The following is a 17,959-nucleotide window of genomic DNA, read 5'->3' as shown; positions in this document are numbered from 1 at the left end:
GCAGGAGGAGAAAGATTCCTCTAGACTTTGCAGCTGGGGAAACACCACTCGCTCGCTCCTGGGGATGACGTCCAGATGCCAGCGCAGGAGATCTGAGCGCGCGCCCACCCTGCCGGACAACAGCGGGGCCCGAGACAGAACTCCCAGAGCCTGCATCCGCCGTCAGGCCCTCTACAGAACATAAGATGCACCCACAGAAAACCTTCGGGCTTCCTACACAACAGTTCTTTTGCCTTTTACTGGGGCTAAAGGCCCTTTAGATGACACCCAGAAAAACAAACATACTCACCCACCAATCCACCTAGCCACCCCCCATCTACCCTCCTCTAATTAAGTATCCAATTCTAGACCCCTTGAAATTCATTCAAGGACAGCAAGTTCAGATGGCAAAGACAACAGAAAGCTGGTGACACACCAAGTGTTTGCACCTACAAGTAGGCAAAGTGAAAAGTAAGACTGCGTGATTGAAAACTTTTGGGAAATGCAGTGGAGGGCGGCTCAGGGTGAGGAAGAGGTGCACGACACACGTATGTACTAAAGGCTCGGAGAAGGTCTGTAATAAAGAAGCCTGTCTGACTTCCCAAATGGACCTGATGGAGGGAAAGGCCTCAGGCTGGGGTCACTTGCATAGCTGGTAAGCACAGAGCTCAGCACACAGCCAGTCTCTGGCTTTCAACGGTTTTATCTTCCTTCTTTCCACATAACTTCAAACTAAAGTTCAAAGGTAGGGGAAAGAAGTCCAATATCCAGCAGAGGGAAAAAAAAAAGCCCGTAAGTCCAACTCTTCCGCTGTCTTCTGCCATACCATGACTCTTTAAGATGTGCTTCCCTGAATGCCATCTACCACTGTGTGCGTGAGGATCAAACACACACACACACACACACACCCATTAAAAAAAAACAAAACAGGCGTGGCGTTTATCACGTTAGATCTCACTACTCCTGCCATAGGAAATTATAATTTCGAAGCATGCGAAACGGCCTTTCTGATTTGCCACACGGTCCTAAGGTGCTTATGGGATTGACACCTGCTAAGGTATTAAGCCATCCTTCCCCGACATTCCAAAACACAGCTCCTCACTTCAGGGACTGATCTAATCAGCGGAGCGCCAATCCAGTTTTTTTTTTTTTCCACATTCCATGCGACTGGGGAAAAGAGAAAGTTGGAAGCCCCGAAGTTAACTGAGGCAGGTATCTTCCAGTCTCTGCTCCCAGAGTTAGGGGAAAAGCATGCCTCCCTGGCCCATGAGTCCTCCAGGATTAGGATGCCACAGGCAACTGTGTCACGGAAGGTGCACACCTGTCACCAGTGCCTGCTGAAAGTCTCCTCTGTGAAGAGGAAAACTTCACGTGAGGTCAAGTTCAATTTCCGAACACGGGAGATACTGGCTATCACGCACGCGCACACGGAAAGCCGACAGGAGACAACGTGCCTTCAGAGAGATGTCCCCCCAGTCGTGGACGAAGACCTGCACCTCGTGCGAGGGTCTCTTCTGCTTCGGCGCGCTGGGAGAGCGCCACGCCGCACGGTGTCAGGAACACGGACAAAACCCGAGCCACATGAGAACGTGGTCCCCAGCACGGTACTTACGGAACACACGACATTTATGGACACAAGTTAGGCCCCAATTATGTGGCAACCGCAGGAGTTTCCACAGGAAAGGCTACCGCCATCCCTTTCTGTTTTCAGCTAGTATATACGATTACTGTAAATCCACGGATGTGGCTCATTATTCCACAGAAGCGGGCGACACGTCTTATCTCCTATTTGCCGACACCGGAAGAGGTCCTGGCAGGAGAGCCGAGCGGGTCTTCGCGAGTAGGTGCTGCAAGCAGCAGCAGTGGGTGGTTGAGCTGATGGTCTAAGGGTCAGAAATGAGGTGGTTCAGGGAGGAGCGAGACCACGACCTACTGACAAGCACGGACGTTGAACAAACGACGTTTCCGGCTGCACGGCCCCATCCCCATGTCCTCTCCAGACCCTCCAGCGACATGGAACGACATGGAACCACACACGGGCCACCTCTGACTATGGTCGTCCTCACTGGCTGGTGGTCTTTCTCCCCAGGCCCATCCCCGCTGGCCGCTCCCCGAACTCGCCATCACTAGGAGCCTTGCCACCTTTGAAAGCCCGTTGCGTGGGCAGGGAATCTAGCAATGACACGTCTACACTGTCTTGACTTTCTACTTACTGGCATTTTTGCCTATAAGGATACAGTAAGAAGCAAAATAAAGAAGCCTTGTGTAAAAAAATAAAAAAGGTTTGACGTTCATTTCTTGGAACCTACGTCAGGGTTCCAAACCTTGGCAACCTGCTCAGAATCTGTGTTCTGGAGAGAAAGTCAGAGACCAAGGGCTACACAGCCCGTGTGCGTCGTCACCGTGAGGTGCAGGTCCGACTGCCAGAGCCGCTGGAAGAGGGACAGCAGCACGCCCCGACCATGGAGCACGGGCACGGGCAGCTAGAAGGACGAATGAGCACCTGTTCTCAGGGCGAGACAGACTGCGGGGAGCATCCTTGAATGCTGATGGCCACGTGTCAGTGAAGATACAGGAGAGGAGGAGCCATGTCCAGGGCACACATCTTCCATGCCGACGGGAGACAAGCGGAGATCTAAATGCAGCCCGTGGGGAGAGGTCTGCTGGGACCGCGAGGGGGAGGGGGTGAGCTGGGGTCAGAAGGAGCGTTAAATGCCCTGTCGGAGAGAACACCAGATCCTGCAGAGGGAAGGACCAGCCCAGACCCCAGCCCAGGGGAGGAAGGAGGAGCCAGAGCGCTAGCTCTGCCCAGGGTTATAGTTTTGCTTGGGGAAAGACGACAGAAGGCAAAGAAACTGAGGCTCCTGGAGGGACCATTAGGGAGGTGACCGGTCTGGGCTGTCAGAGGTGGGCACTGAATGCAGGACACGGACGGGGCTGGAGAACTTGATGAAGTCGAAGAATGGAAACTTCACCCCAGGTGAGAGAGCAGGAGGGAGACTGCGGGGAAGGGGGTTCTCCAGCCTGCAATGACCAAGTTGGGCGGTTCCAGGCGAGGCTAACACGCAGAAGGAGTGTGCCAGCGAGTGGGCGAAGTGACCTACACACGGCGGCCGCACGCCCTCGGAGGGCTCGTTCTCAGGAATGGTAAAAGCTACCTGGGCAGATCTGGGTAAAAAGGAAAATGACAAGCCAGGTGCCAACGTCACTAAGAGCTTGCACCGTCCTCAGAAGCTGACAAGGACAAGAAAGAGAACAGTTAGAGCGTATGAATCTCAAAAGAGAGGAGGGCTTTAAAACAAGGCTGGAAGAATGAAGCTTTGAACGAGACCCAGGAAACGAAGAGATCGGCAACCCCGTATCGTAACCTGGCGACAGACAGGGCAAGGAAGAGTGCGTCCAGGGAGGGCAGCATCCTGGGAAAACTGCCAGGCTGGCGGGGAGAGGACATCAACAGAAAGATGCGGAAGATACAGAGAAGCTTGTTTCTTCTGGAACATGTACAGAGTAGGTTCTGGGAAGGAAGGGAACATCAGGAGGTCGAGGGAGGGTGTGAACATCACAGAGACACATGGGGAAGAGACGGCTGAAGAGGTTCCCATCTTGGGCGGCGATCAAGGACAGCAGGGATGCGGGCAATGCAGCTGCCGGATGTCTGTACGCAGCCCCAGCAATCCCTCGTGGACAGGACAGAGGCACAGGTCAAGAGCCATCAGCCATCGTCTGGACTAACTGACCTCCAAGAGACTCCTGGTCCAAGTGAAGAGCTGGAAACAGAATCATCTGGTTCCCAGGACCACTGCCAACATGCCAAGCCCTCTGTCCGTGGGAAAGTTTCTGAAAGTCCCTGAACCCACTCTGGATGTGTGTAAAATGAGGGCAGCATCCAGCTCACGGGGTTGCTGAGGACTGCCCACGAAATCATGTGCATGAGGCCTCGGCTTAGAACCAAACCATCACGCACCCGTGTTCTTACCCCCAGCACCCACGGAATGCTTCGCAAAGAAAAGCATTATCTTAAGAGAAAACAGTCTGACCTTCAGTCAAACAAAGAACAGACGATAGAACCCCTCCCTCCTAGCCTCAGTCCCACAAACAGGACAAAAATTGGGACCATGGGGGCGCCTGGGTGGCTCTGTGGGTTAAGCCGGAGCCTTCGGCTCGGGTCATGGTCTCAGGGTCCTGGGATCGAGTCCCGCATCGGGCTCTCTGCTCAGCAGGGAGCCTGCTTCCCTCTCTCTCTCTGCCTGCCTCTCCATCTACTTGTGATTTCTGTTAAATAAATACATAAAATCTTTAAAAAAAAAAAAAAAATTGGGACCGTGGGTCGCCGCTCACAGTTCCAGAAGGAAAGGGAAGCTATAGTGTCTCAGGAAGAAGACCTTCCCGCACATGCCGGCCTGGCCTGAGTGTGGGGGGCAGGACTCCATCTCCCATTGGCCCCGTCTCTGCAGATTAAGACCCAGGAGCCTGCACGGACGCTGTCTTTGGCCTCCAAGCTCCACACGGCTCCCTCGTGGACGAATGCGGAGTGTCTCACTGAACCCAGCCGTCGGTGGGCCCGTGAGCCTCACGTTACAAACCAAAAGCCTGTACGTTAGAACCCGCAGCAATTTCTTCCACAGGGGGTTTCATGAACTTGTAAAGAAGATGCCAATCGCTTAAAACCTGGAAGATTTTACCAAAAGCTCGATGCCAACTTCTCTTGAAAAAAGCAGATTCCCACAGAGCATCAGTCAGCCGGAGCTGAATGGTGTCTGCCCCCACCTGGGGGCTTGGGGTGAGGGTATTTCAGGGGTGGGTACAATTAATTCACCCTCTAGCCTGTCCGCTCAGGTGCAGGTGTCAACACCAACACCACGTCGAGAACTAGTAATATACGACCTAATAATCACATGTGACTGGGGCTCTGAGAAGTAGTTAATGATCTGGGGAAAAATTAAGTTAGACGCTTACCTCTGATTGTGTGCACGGCCACACACACACAAAATGATGGCTGGATTAGATACATAAACTGAAAACATAATGTGGAAAAACTATGGATGATTTTTATTTCATTCTTGTGTTTTCCTGTAGGTTCTATAATACACTGAGTTTTCTATAATAGATATAAATTTGTAAATGCATTTAAAATTCTTAAAAAGGCGAGTTAGAATGCACACTTCATTTCAGAAGTTCTTGCCATAGTAAAACGTATTTGCAGGCACAAAGAACGGCTACACAGCAGAACAGCAGTGATATGCCTGAGACTGTTCGAAGAACACGCCATGAGTTTCAAGTTACATGACCCATTTAAAGACATTTCTCTCATCTTCATCTGAAATCTGGGCTAACGGATTCAAAGGAATCACATCCCCTCAGGATTTTTTTTTATATATACAATGTACTATGTACAGTATCTCTTAACTCTTGAAATGACTAGATAAGTAGATGGTGTCCTTGTGGGAAGGACAAAGAGAGCTAAGAGACAGGGAAATAACAAGGTTTAATAATGCAGGTCCAACATTTGTAGGCAATTTTGGTCACAGAGGTAAACATGAGAGGCTCCATTTTCTCAAGGAAGAACCACGTCCCTGGAAAATGCTAAGAAGCATCTTCTACATTATACCTGGGGTTTCCACACCATTTGTCTAAGATACCGGGGTTTTGTAAGCATGTTTACTTTAAACTAGAAAAATACCCCCTCTTTCAATCCAAATAAGGATTTGAAAAAATTTTTGAAAGCCAGTTAAATCAAGAGTCAGAACCAGAACAGACTTAATTAACATTTAATGCAAAGACTGCTAACAAAGAGGTGATTTGGCAGGGGTGGGAAGGGGAAGACACAGGGAAGTAAAAACCATGTGTGGAGTTTCTTTAACCAACAGTTTGCCTCCTCCAGAAGAGGTCCCCTTGGGATCATCCCACCTTCACAGCAGGGATACCCTCTTGCAGAGAATGAGCACTGAGGTACAGGTAAGAAGGATCTCACCTCCGAGGCCTTCCGACAGCATGTGCCTTGCTCAGCACCTCCAACTTCTACTCCCATTTTGCAGGTGGGAAAAGAAGGCCTGCACCAATGGTCAGGCGTGGCAGCTGCCTTCGTCAAGCCCCTCTAGGCGGTCACGTTCACAGACACAGCTGATATGCTGTGACTCCACTCCAGGCACCACCCACAGACTAGCAGGTAAGCATCCAACCCACGGATGGCCAATCCGCAGGCACAACCTCTGCCAGGGCCCAGCATTAAAAATAAGCTGGGCCACTTCCTGATCCGCAGAATGTGTGACCAGAAACACAAGGCAAAGCAGCAGTAAGCAATGGAAATACGGTGAAAAAAAGAGACAGGAGTTGAGATGCAAGGTCAGGGCTAAGTTAGTTTATGAAGATGGGGACACTAAGAATAGGAAAAAGCTACGAAATAAAGACAGACTTACAGAGTAATGGAGACAAGGACAGAGAACGAGACCCAGGGATAAAGGTGGAGCTCCAGAGAGAAGAACCATTACTTATTCTGGTGGTTTCTAGGGCCATCATCTTGGATCCAGAATCAACATCCGGCTTCAACTTCTATGCGCTGTCACTCAATGATGCTCCTGTTTTTCTTGGTTTTCATGAATACTGTCTCCAACACTGTATTACACAGAGGCTTTCAATAAGCCATCCCAACACCAGCACAAGCGAGCTGAAGTTTTGGTTCTGTGTAGTCAAAAAAGCAAATCTAGAGGTGCCTGGGTGGTTCAGTGAGTTACACCTCTGCCTTTGGCCCAGGTCATGATCTTAGGGTCCTGGGATCGAGCCCCACATCAGGCTCTCTGCTCCGGAAGGAGCCTGCTTCCTCCCCACCCCCAGCTGCCTGCCTCTCTACCTACTTGTGATCTCTGTCAAATAAATAAATAAAATCTTCTAAAAAAGGAGGAGGGGGGCGCCTGGGTGGCTCAGCGGGTTAAAGCCTCTGCCTTCGGCTCAGGTCATGATCTCAGGGTCCTGGGATCAAGCCCCGCATCGGGCTCTCTGCTTGGTGGGGAGCCTGCTTCCCCCTCTCTCTCTGCCTGCCTCTGCCTACTTGTGATCTCCGTCTGTCAAATAAATAAATAAGAAAACATTATCTAAAACATTCTGAGAACAAGATGCCCAAGGTCAGAGGTCAACAAAGCAGAGGTGAGACCATTCCATTCCCAGGGTCTTACAGCCATCCTCCTACAACACTATGCCAGAAAGACAAGTGAATTGGAATGGGCGTTATGTGATATAACGTAAACCTTAATAAAACGGTTAAAAAGGGGGTGGCAAAACTGGAGACAAAACTCAGAGTCAACAACGAAAACTGACAACTAGAGGGACTGTCAAAGAAAGAGACGGATGGCATGAGCGTGGAGAGGAAGGCTACGAACCTCTCCACGTCTGTAAGAAATAAGGGGAGACCTAAGTAAGCGGAGCACTGACCCACGCCGCACACGGGGGACACGCCCCTTAAAACATGCACAGTAGTTTTAAAAAGATAAGGCATTACTTTAAACATTAAACATTAGGAAGAGCTTCAAAACTGGTTTAGTACAAAAATACTTGGCAGATGGACGTCAAAGAGAAGAGAGTTGTGCCTCGTGCAGAAGGTTCCCTGGTGCCGGTGCCAGAGAGAGGGCACCGTAAAAGATGAACCACAGATCAGTCACTTAGGGAAATGAGATACATCTTTATTATTTCCTTCTAATTATAAAAATACACACTTTGTGTAAAATTTCCAAGGAGTACAAAAATAAGTATTTTAGAAAATGTAAGTTTCACACAACTCAGCCCCTGGAGATAACTGGTGTTGAGGTTTTAGTGTGTACCCTTCCAGACATCGACCTACACACGCAATACTTTATACCAAACACATTCTCATCATACAAGTGTTTACTCTGAGACTTGCTTTTTGTCTCGACATATTATTCCTGTCTTATCACATACAGATCAAACAGGTGTTTGACAGCTGCATGGTTTTCATGGGAAGGATGCATCAGCATACTTGACCATTTTCCAAAAATAGACATAAAGGTTGCTAGCATTTTTCTGAACTAATACAAACTTTTTAGTGAACATCACTGACTATATACCTCACAGGCTTATAAGACTGTTTCCGTCACGTAAATTCCATGAAATTACCGTGAAAATGGCATCCTGATTTGGGCACAGGAAGCTGTGACAATCATGGCAACCAATCAGGTCAGATTCTAAATCCAACCCTGAGGCCACAGGACAGAATAAGGATCCCGTCAGGAATGGAACGCTACGGCTGAGCCAGCAAAGTCCTGAGACTCTCCACCATCCTTGGGAAGAAATCCACACAGTCGCCTGGGTGGGTGGGAGCGGGTGGGAACTGCCCGTTCTTCGCCCTTGAGCCCGTCAGAGGTCCCCATCTGCATCCCAGTCTGGGCAGCCTGTCTCGGACAAGAGGTCCTCTGGAGGCCAGAATGAAATGTGTGGAATATAAAGCAAAGAAACTGAGGCACACAATTAACTCAGAAAGAGAAAGAAGGACACTGACGATACAGAACGATTTTTTCTTTAAAACACAATTTACCTGTCGTGTAGTGCAGGGAAATGGCACTGGATTTCATAGTGATCCCTCGAACCTGCTCGTCTTCTCGGCTGTCCATGTACCTTAACTGTGGAAACACGACAAACGCATCCTTACTTCCCAGTGAATGAGAACCTTAACACTAAAATGGACCGAGTTGGACTTCTGATTTAAACACACCATTTTTACAGTAAAAGCTCTCCGTATGTTTTACCAATGGGAAAGCACCGGGGAACTCTCTGATGTGTCCCAGTACCGCACCCCCCCGCCCCCGAGTGCGGCTCATTCACAGCTGGGCAGGAAAGAGCAGGTACGCCGCGAACAAGTCCCAGAAAGCAGGACTTGTGCGGGGGCGGCGGGGGGAGGGGGGTAGTTCCTCCTGCACATCCAGACCAGAGCTGGTCCTTCCTGACTCCTAGGTCACTTGACGAAGTCCCGGCAAAGACTAAACAGGAGGTCTCTAGAAGCATGAGGAGCCTTCACTCCTTTCCCCAGATTGGCAGGTTTTAAACATGTTTTTAGCAAAAGAGAGATATGCTGGAAGGTATTTCTGACGTAACCACTTACCGATGGCTTTCATCAGCGTAGAGCCACAAACGAGGGCCCGCACCTCACTCTCGGGGCACCGCAGCATGGGACACCAACGCGGCTCGACCTTCGGAGCCAGCGTTCCTCTGCCCGCCCGCGGCCCAGCGCACCTGCCACTTCCCCCTCTGCAGGCTGCCGTCCCTTGCCCTGCCTCACTTCTCGCCATGGGTCTTTGAAAAATTCTTCCCCTTTACACGGACTCACTTCTCTCGTTCAGATGCTCTGGGAGTAACCTGCTGATGTGGCCTCTGCCGCACTGACCCATCCCACATCGACCCCTTCATCGCCGACGACCGTCCCCGCCCGAACCAGCCAAACTGCCGGAAGCTCCGGTGACCTCCGGCCAAACCCAGTCATCCTTTCTGCTCTTCCGGCTTCCTGACGTCAGCGTGGCCCCAGGCCGGCCCCGCCACGAGCCCTGCACGCCCGTGTGCATACACACACACACACACACACACGGGAGATCCTTCCGGAAGCTGCAATCCCCTAGCTCCCTTCCTAGCTCTCCGGAGACGGTCTGCGGCCCCTTCACCTCTCGGACCTCTGAGGCCGTCCTCCAGGGTCTCAGTCCCTGCTCACTCTCCTCCACGTGTCTTTAAGCACTCAGTTGAGGGAAAACATGTGTACAGCAGGAACAGTACCAATACAGTGCACGCCCGTGTGCGGGCCATCCTATTTAAGAAAGAAAACAAAGATCTACATTGCTTTTCACATCCCCCTGTGCTCCTGGCTCACAGGTAACTACTACCCTAAATTTTACCCTGTTCATCAGTTGCTTTCTTTGTAACTTAAAAATGTGTGACTCACCAAGCAACGGATCATTAAGAGTTGCAGGTTTTAGTCCTCGGACGAACATGTTTGTACCCTACATACACACACACGCCACACACACGTGTACGGTACCGTCACCTTGCCTCTGCTCAGGATCCCGCCGCTGAGATCCGGCCATGCCGACGGACGGAGTCCTGGTTCTTTCATTTCCATTACCGCAGGACTCCACCACACAAAGCCCTGGGACGGGTGGACCGATTCTAGTTTTTTAAACTACCACTAAGCTGTCATTAACAGTTTCCAACTGTCTCTTCTGGGTGGATGTCCACCAAGAAGTGGAATTTCTGAGATACGAAGTGCACCCATCTTCGACGCTCCTAGCTGTCTCCACGTGGTTTTCCGAAGAACCGGAACCGCCCCGCACTCCGAGGAGCGGGTCGGAGCCTCTCCCGCTCTGCCGCCTCGGCAGCACCGGCAATGGGCAGCCGGTTTTTTAAATCACACGGAGGACAGTATTTTCCTAATTTACGTCTCTCCATTTACCAGTGGGGTTTTATTGTGAGCTTCCTGCTCAATTTGTTTCTCCGTCTTTTTAAGGGGTTGCACTACAGATCTGTTCTGTTTTGGATAAGTTATTTATAGTCTCTGATTATTAGACCTCGGTCAATTATGTGTCATTCTCTCCCCCGCCCCGGGGACCAGGCCTATTTTTTCACTTTCTTTATGGGGTCTCCCTGAAAAACAGACGGTTCTTAGTTTTAATGTAGTTGAGTTGTTCAAATGGTATTACATAATGGTATGTACTTCTTTGTCTTATAGAAGAAATCTCCTCTTAAGGTCGTAAGAGTATTGCCCTGTATTATTTTCTATAAGTTTAATAATTTTGCCTCTCACGTATAAGTATTTTAAATTACATGCTACTGATTTTGTGTGCAGTATTTTCTACATAGACAACCAACCGTCCAAGGACATCGGGAGAGGCTCGTCTTTTCCCTAAAGATCAGAAATGCCAGCTCTGTGATAAATCAGGGCCTGTTTCCAGGCCTGCTATTCTGGACCATCGGTCAATGCTACCCCTCGGCCAACTGCAAATCACGAGCTATTGCTATACTTCCTTCCTTCCTAGTAAGTCCTGCTCTCCAGTAAGCCACACTGCACACCCTACTCTTCTCCAGACATGTCTTTACAGACAAGTCATTACTGGCCCTTCATTCTCCAGTATTTTAGAACCAGCATGTCACACTTAAATTTTATAAAACTTGCAATTTTTACACTGAAAAGAAATTTTAAAAATAAATTTTAAATAAAAATAAAAAGTAAGAGAAATAGAAGCTTGAAGAACCAGAAGAATATTGGGAAAAGACTATCTCTTGAAGATATGGCTACATATTATTCTCACTCAAATAAAATAAAATACCTGTTTAAAAAATAAGATAAAATAAAAAATAAAAATAAAGACAAGAACTGCTTAGAAGTCAACATTAAAAACAACTGTCATTTTACAAACACTGAGCCCGACCATCTGTGAGCACGGTCTAGCGAGCTCTCTGTCCACGCACGTTTTCCCCAGTACCGCACAGGTCCATTTTTTACGCGGTGTAAGCGCTCTATTTCCTGCGCGCTGCTCATGTACTCTCTTTTCAACAACTTTTGTATCCTGAAGGCTGCTAAATTCTTATTAATATCCGAGCAATTTATCTGTATACTCTTCTGGGTTTTCTACAAAGTTGTATCACCCCTCCTAAAACTTTTTTTTTTTTTTTGTTGCTACACTGTTGCAGCAGAACCTCCAGGGCAGCAGAGAGCAGAAGCTGTAACACAATGAGCAGAAGGGAGAAACAGCTGCTCTTGCCTTATTCCTGAACAGAAATACAAAAATGTCAACACTGCATCATTAAGGATACAGAATGATTTTTTTCCTATAGTTTTTCTATAGTTTCTATAGTTTTTTTTCTTAAAGATCTTATTTATTTATTTGACAGAGGGATCACAAGTAGGCAGAGAGGCAGGCAGAGAGAGAGGAAGGGAAGCAGGCTCCCTGCTGAGCAGAGAGCCCGATGCGGAGCTCGATCCCAGGACCCTGGGACCATAACCTGAGCCAAAGGCAGAGGCTTAACCCACTGAGCCACCCAGGCACCCCAGAATGATTTTTTTCTAAGTACTCCATATCACACTGCAGAAATTCCCTTCCATGCCTACTTCGCTAAGAGATTTTATCAAAAAGAATATTAAATTCTATTATGTTTTCTGCATCTCCTGAAATGATCGTAATTTTCCTACCTTTCACCTGTTAACATGGTGAAATGTGTTAAAGCAATCTTAAACTCTTCGTGATAAACTATCCAGCTATGAAAAACTAGCTCTTTATACAATTCCAGATTCTGTTTCTTAGTAACGGTTATACTGTTGCCTCTCCCATCGCACAGAGTCACGGGACTGTCCCATCGGCATTATTACCCTTGCCGGCCTCGGGAATCAAGGTGGGGAGCTGGAGAGTCTTCCCTGCTTCCTCCCTGCTGTGCTCTGGAATGGGTGAGTGAACTGAGAGCCTTTGTTCTCTGAATGTGTGGCAGAAGGAGAGAGTTAAACCATCTGGATTTTGCGGAAAGATTTTGGCCAAAAAATTCCATTTCTGGCGCGTCTACTTGCTCTTTCTTCCTGACCTCACGCAGGGGAGTCCCAGCTCTCCCTCTCCAAGCCTGCTGCTGGGCAGTGGCCTGTCCTGTCCCTCCCGCACCTTCCCCGTCCCGGCAGCACTTTCTCCCCTGCAGCTTGCGCGTCCTCCTCCTCGCCTTTCTTCTGGATCAGTTTTGCAAGATACTTATCACGCATGTTAAAAGATGACCAGAAACTGTCTGTACTGCTAATAGTTTTCAATAGACTACCTTTCCAGAGAAGTGTTAAGTTCACAGAGCTGATCAGAGTACAGAGGCTCCCAAGCACTACCCCCAACACTCGCAGTTTCCCTATGACCCCCAGCTTGTGTCAGCACTGGCGTGAAGCACGTTGCACTTGAGCCTGTATCGAACTCCGCTGTGAACTGAGGTCCCTAGCTCGTTAGGGCTCCCTCTTTACGTGTGCAATGACCTGTGTCTACCTGTACTGTATCATAGGTGTTGGTTATGTCAATCTTTTCCAGGAACTGACTCCGGTTTCATTGACCTTTTCTATAAAATATGTTTTCTACTTCATTAACATGTGCTTTATTACTTCCTTCCATCTACTCTAGAGCTATTGCACTTTGCAAACTTCTCAGGTAGAGAAAACACAAGCGGTTCCCTATCTTGGGCAGCCTGGTTTCCTCGCTCCCTCCGCGTGGCCCCTGTAGGCCAGTCCCCACACCGCCTGCCTCCGATGCGCGATTCCAACACCGGTCTCCTACAGCTACCTTCCTTTTCATTTCTGCTTCTCTACCTGCTCACAGCTCCGTTCCCAGTCACCTGATAAATTCTGCGCATTGTGTCCTAAATGTATTAAAGAAAGAAACACCTCCATTTCTCCAATGCCAGTAACTTAGTCCATGACCTTTCACTCACAGCTGGAAACAATATCTCTTTAATTTCATTCCCTAACACCCTATTTTCATCATGAAGCTCAGATTTCGGGAGCCCTCCCTTGGTACTTGAGTTTGCCTTCAAGTTCTTCTATGACCCAACACATCCTCTCCACCCCTGATTTTTCCTCTGCGGTAGTCTCCTGGCAAATGCTCCACCCAAACCAAGCACAACACACAAATCATCCCCGATCGCCTTTACCCACCTACCCCCCCACCGGACATTCTCCGCCTTCTCTTCCATCCACACAACTCATCCCCAGGAAGAATCTCGTCCTCTGTGGAATCTTCCACAATTGTGTCAGGCTATCACTGGACTTCTTGCAAAAACTCATTTTGCATTTGTAAGATGTTCACATAAAGCAATATAAGATGAACTTTTTCCCAACGTCTATTTCATCTCGCTAAATAGATCAGCAGCTTCTTAGACACATAAACTGTACTTTTGGGGGATCTCTAAGAACACGTCACATTGTAGACAGCTAATGCTTACTGAAAGGCAACAAGTATTCATCAAATAGAACAACTTACCTTGCCTGCCAGGCGGCTGGAGATGATTCCATTGCTGGATATAAGACAGTCAGCCAGAGTAGTTTTTCCTGTTAAAATGACAACATTCATTCGAATCTTTTTCTAAACAGGGAGGGAGATGTACCGCACTTACAGAGCTACCTTCTGACCGCGAGAACTGGTTTCACGAAGATTTCCTATTTACCTACACAGAGCGCAGCAAGACCCAGTGAGCACTAGGGCTTCAGAACAGAACACCATCTGGACAGACACAGACCCGAGCGCTCAAAGTGCTGTAATCTGTACCTCCACCCCAAGGGAGCCCATCGCCCTCACCTGAAAAGTTGTCAAGTGACATCATCCACCACCACCCCTGGCCCAGGGTAGAATTTTTTTTTTTTTTTTTTAAACAGAGGCATCATGCGTAGAATCAAACACAGACTCCCAGTGATGAGAGAAGCCGCCATGCCAATCAAAAGAGATCATCTGATAAACAACGTTTACGTAGTTGGTAAATCTCTGTCCTACAAGAATTTGACCTTGCTCATCTTAATTATTACTCATCTGATATCCGTGACAGAGATCACGCTATTACCTTGCGCTCCTGGTAGCCTAGAACGGCAACAGTACAGCAGAGCACTCATTTTCGTCTCAAACGGCATCCTGGGTAAACCAGGCCAAGAAACAGAACATAACCTTCTGCCGTATTTCCCCACGTATGGCCTTGGCTGGTGTTTGCCAGGTAAACTAAGAAAATACTTAGCAAAGAAATTCAGGAAATGTGCCCTAAGCTCCTACTGTGAGGGCACCAGCTAAACCGCAGCTACTCCCAGTTACCTGGGAGCCAAACAGAAGCCAGGGAGCCACCATGTAATAAAAAAGCCTCTGCATACTCAAGTACACACCCAGAGTTTCATAAAGGTTTTATGAAGTCCACACAACTTGAAGTGGCAGATAACTTCGTTCCAAGAGTGCTGCTTACACAGTTACTGCAGCTGGGCTGAAGCAGCAAAAGGAGGGTCTTTCTTTACAACCACTGAGTCCTAGAACACTCTGGGGACTTGAGCAAAGCTATGAATCTGTAATAGTACAAACCAGAAGGCAACCGAGGGAGCACTGGAGGGCTTTAACGTGTCGTCTGCTGGGCAAGGACATCTTGCGTGTCCGCACAACCCCAGGGCGCCACTTCCCTACGATCCGATGGAGAATTCATTCTCAGTATGGCAAGCATGTACCCCCTGGAGGGTTAAGCGCCCAGAAAGCACTATCTTCCTGCACTCTCTATCCTGTATCCCTAGGTCCTGTATCCCTAGGACCAGACACCCTGTGATTTAACTCACAAAGCAAAAGAACAAATGCTTTTGTCAGACCACAGATCCTCACCATGTGAGCAGAGTCATTAGGAAAACTCAAGAGGGCCGAGGGTCAGTGGCGGCACTATCCGTATCACGCACTCTCGGCTGGCTTCGGTGACCTCGTGAGCCACCACTTCTCCTTCCTGCAGTCCCCACACCAGCCCGCAGCTCCTGCCTCAGTGGCAACAGCCGCCTCACTAAACTCTCCTCTGCCTCTCAGTGCACATGAACAGGTCCACCAGACCGTCTTCCTAAGGTGCTGGTTACAACAGCCCTGCTTTGTTTCGCTCTCCCAATGGCTCCCTACAACCTAATAATAAAGGTAAAGGACAGCCTTCACAATAAAGCGTGTATCGGCCAACGGCTTCTCATGATCACCTCGTTTCATCCCCCACAGTCCGGTAAGGTAGGTAGGATCTACAGCCCAGTCTAGGCGTTGCTTATTGAAGCTCAGAAAGGTGAAGTGGCTTGAAATGGAGTTTGAACTCAGGCTGTCCAACTCCAGGGCTGGAGCCCTTGACCCTAAGCCTGGTGCCCAGCAGACATGAAGGGCTCTAGGAGCCCGGACCCAGCCTGCCTCTCGGGAAAGAGATCTCACTTCACACACGCCCTCCTATCACCTTGTGGGTACCCGAGCCAAGAAGGAGTTCGAAATCAAGGGCAGGAGGCGATGTGCTGGTGTGAGAGCCATTATCAGAAGCACACTCCTCACCCCTTAGCTATCTCCCCCCTTCCCATGAACTGTGGAACGTGTGCCCCACCTGCCAGCTCGAGTCTCCCTTCAAGGGTCACCTTTAATACTAAATACAGCGTGAAGCCTCTTCCTAACGGATTCCTGCCTTCCCCATCCTCCAGCTCTCCACCCCTCAGAGTCCCCTGTCTGCCCCTTGTCTTGTGCGGCTTCAACCCCCAAATCTCCTCTAGGGCTTGACTGCTGCCCTCTTTGTAAGTTCCGACCTTCTGACATACGGAGCAAAAGAACTTGAATTTAACAGATGTTCAGTACAGACCTGATGAGCTGAACAGAATCACCTAACACAGGCTCTGAAGACATCATGTCAAGACAACAGACTTTTTATATTACAAATCCATTTCAAAAACATTCACTTCAACAAAAATTCAAGTCCTCATTTTAAAAAATCAATGATATGGGGATACCGGAGTTCAGTCAGTGGAGCCTCCAACTGTTGGTTTCAGCTCAGGTCATGATCTCAGGGTCATGGGACTGAGCCCCACCTCTGGATCTGGGAGTTGGGACCCCTGCTCCCCTGCTCAGTGGAGAGTCCCCTTGAGAGTCTCTCCCACTCCCCCTCCCCTTGCGCTGTCTCTCTCTCTCTCAAATAAGTAAATCAATAAAAATCTTTCAAAATAAAATTTTAAAAAATTGAAACAATGAAATACAGCATATAGAATGCTAATCACCAGTTAGCTGTGTTCGCTTGAAATGCTTTATGGCGAGCGTCCCTAAAGTCATTAAACTCCTACAGTCATCCTGGCTTCTGACACATGTGGAGTCACACCCCCCTTAATTCCTGAAAACAACCCATTTAGAAAGGAGTCTTACCATGGTCAACGTGAGCCAAAACGCAGATGTTCCTGATGTTAGCAGTGTTTTTCTGCAGGTGAATAATCTTATCCAAACTGCTGAGCACCATGGTCCCTTGTTTCCTGTGACTAAACATCAGGTAAGCGTCACACATGGCGCACGCCCTAAGATCAGGGCCTGACACTTTTCTCCTCTCACGCAGGAGCTGACCGGACCTGTCAGTTCCCGAAGCTGGGAACCCAAGGAACGTCCGCGGAAGGGGACACACCCACCCAGGCCCAAGCCCAGTCTGCGCTGGGAACCGCAGGCCCCAGCACGCCGGCGTCACGAAGCTCGCTCTCCCTCTGGGGTTGGGCGGGCGCGCGGGATCCGGGAGCTCGCCGGGGCGGGAACTCCGGTAACTGCCGCCAGACAGGCCCTTCCCAGGCAACTGTCCCCCGTGGGAAGGGTCGTCTGCAGGAGGGAGGGAAGACGCGGACAGCTCTGCCTCCCGCCCCTCGAGCGTCCCCCACGGCCCTCGTTGTGGCACTCTCGCCCGCGCTCACCCGAGACCAAACTCCCGGCTCCAGCACGGCCCGCGGCGCCCCAAGAAAGTTCCGGCTCACACGCTCCCTCACCAGGCAGGTGCACCGCCCGGTCCGGCAAGGAAGGTCGGCCCCCACTGCACGGTCCCTTCCCCTCCCTGGGGCCCCGCGTTCGCTGTCCCCGGGATCGCGCGTCCACACACTCACAGAGGCGGCGGTCCCGGGCCCCCGGGGGGGACCCGACGACGGCTCCGGGCGGCGGCCGCTCCCAGCCCGCGCTCACCCCGGCTCCCGGCACCCGGCACCCGGCACCCCCGGCCCGCCGCCGCCCGCAGCCTGCCGAGGAGGACGCCGGCCGCCAGCGCGGACCCGCGCTCACACTCACCGGCTGCGGCCGCGCCACCCGTCCAGCTCCGACCTGCTCGGCCCCGCTCAGCCCTCGCCCGGCCACACCGCACGCGTCGCAGGCGCCGACTGCCCTGCGGTCCCCGACGCGCGTGCGCGGGGGGGCGGGGCCGGCGGGCGCACGACCTCTGACCCGCGCGCGCCTCTGACGCGCCGGAAGCCGGCGCCGCGTCGGTCTCCTGGGCGCCC

At 50.2% G+C, this 17,959-nt stretch overlaps 1 protein-coding gene across 1 annotated transcript in view; it reads right to left on the bottom strand.

Annotated features, from left to right (window-relative positions):
• The window catches only part of EFL1 (elongation factor like GTPase 1), a 116,048-nt gene extending 98,214 nt beyond the window's left edge, over positions 1–17,834 (bottom strand). Inside the window, exons 1-4 of the mRNA XM_044232148.1 lie at positions 17,751–17,834; positions 16,860–16,969; positions 13,962–14,029; positions 8,522–8,606 (exon numbers count right to left, since the gene is read on the bottom strand). Of these exons, the coding sequence (XP_044088083.1) occupies positions 8,522–8,606; positions 13,962–14,029; positions 16,860–16,950 (244 nt within the window). The 5' untranslated portion in view covers positions 16,951–16,969; positions 17,751–17,834. The remainder of the gene's footprint in view (positions 1–8,521; positions 8,607–13,961; positions 14,030–16,859; positions 16,970–17,750) is intronic.
• Positions 17,835–17,959: the final 125 nt, after the last annotated feature.

This window comes from Neovison vison, chromosome 13, assembly GCF_020171115.1.
Source record: "Neovison vison isolate M4711 chromosome 13, ASM_NN_V1, whole genome shotgun sequence".
Taxonomy (NCBI): Eukaryota; Metazoa; Chordata; class Mammalia; order Carnivora; family Mustelidae; genus Neogale; species Neogale vison.
This window is presented reverse-complemented; position numbering and strand designations above follow the sequence as displayed.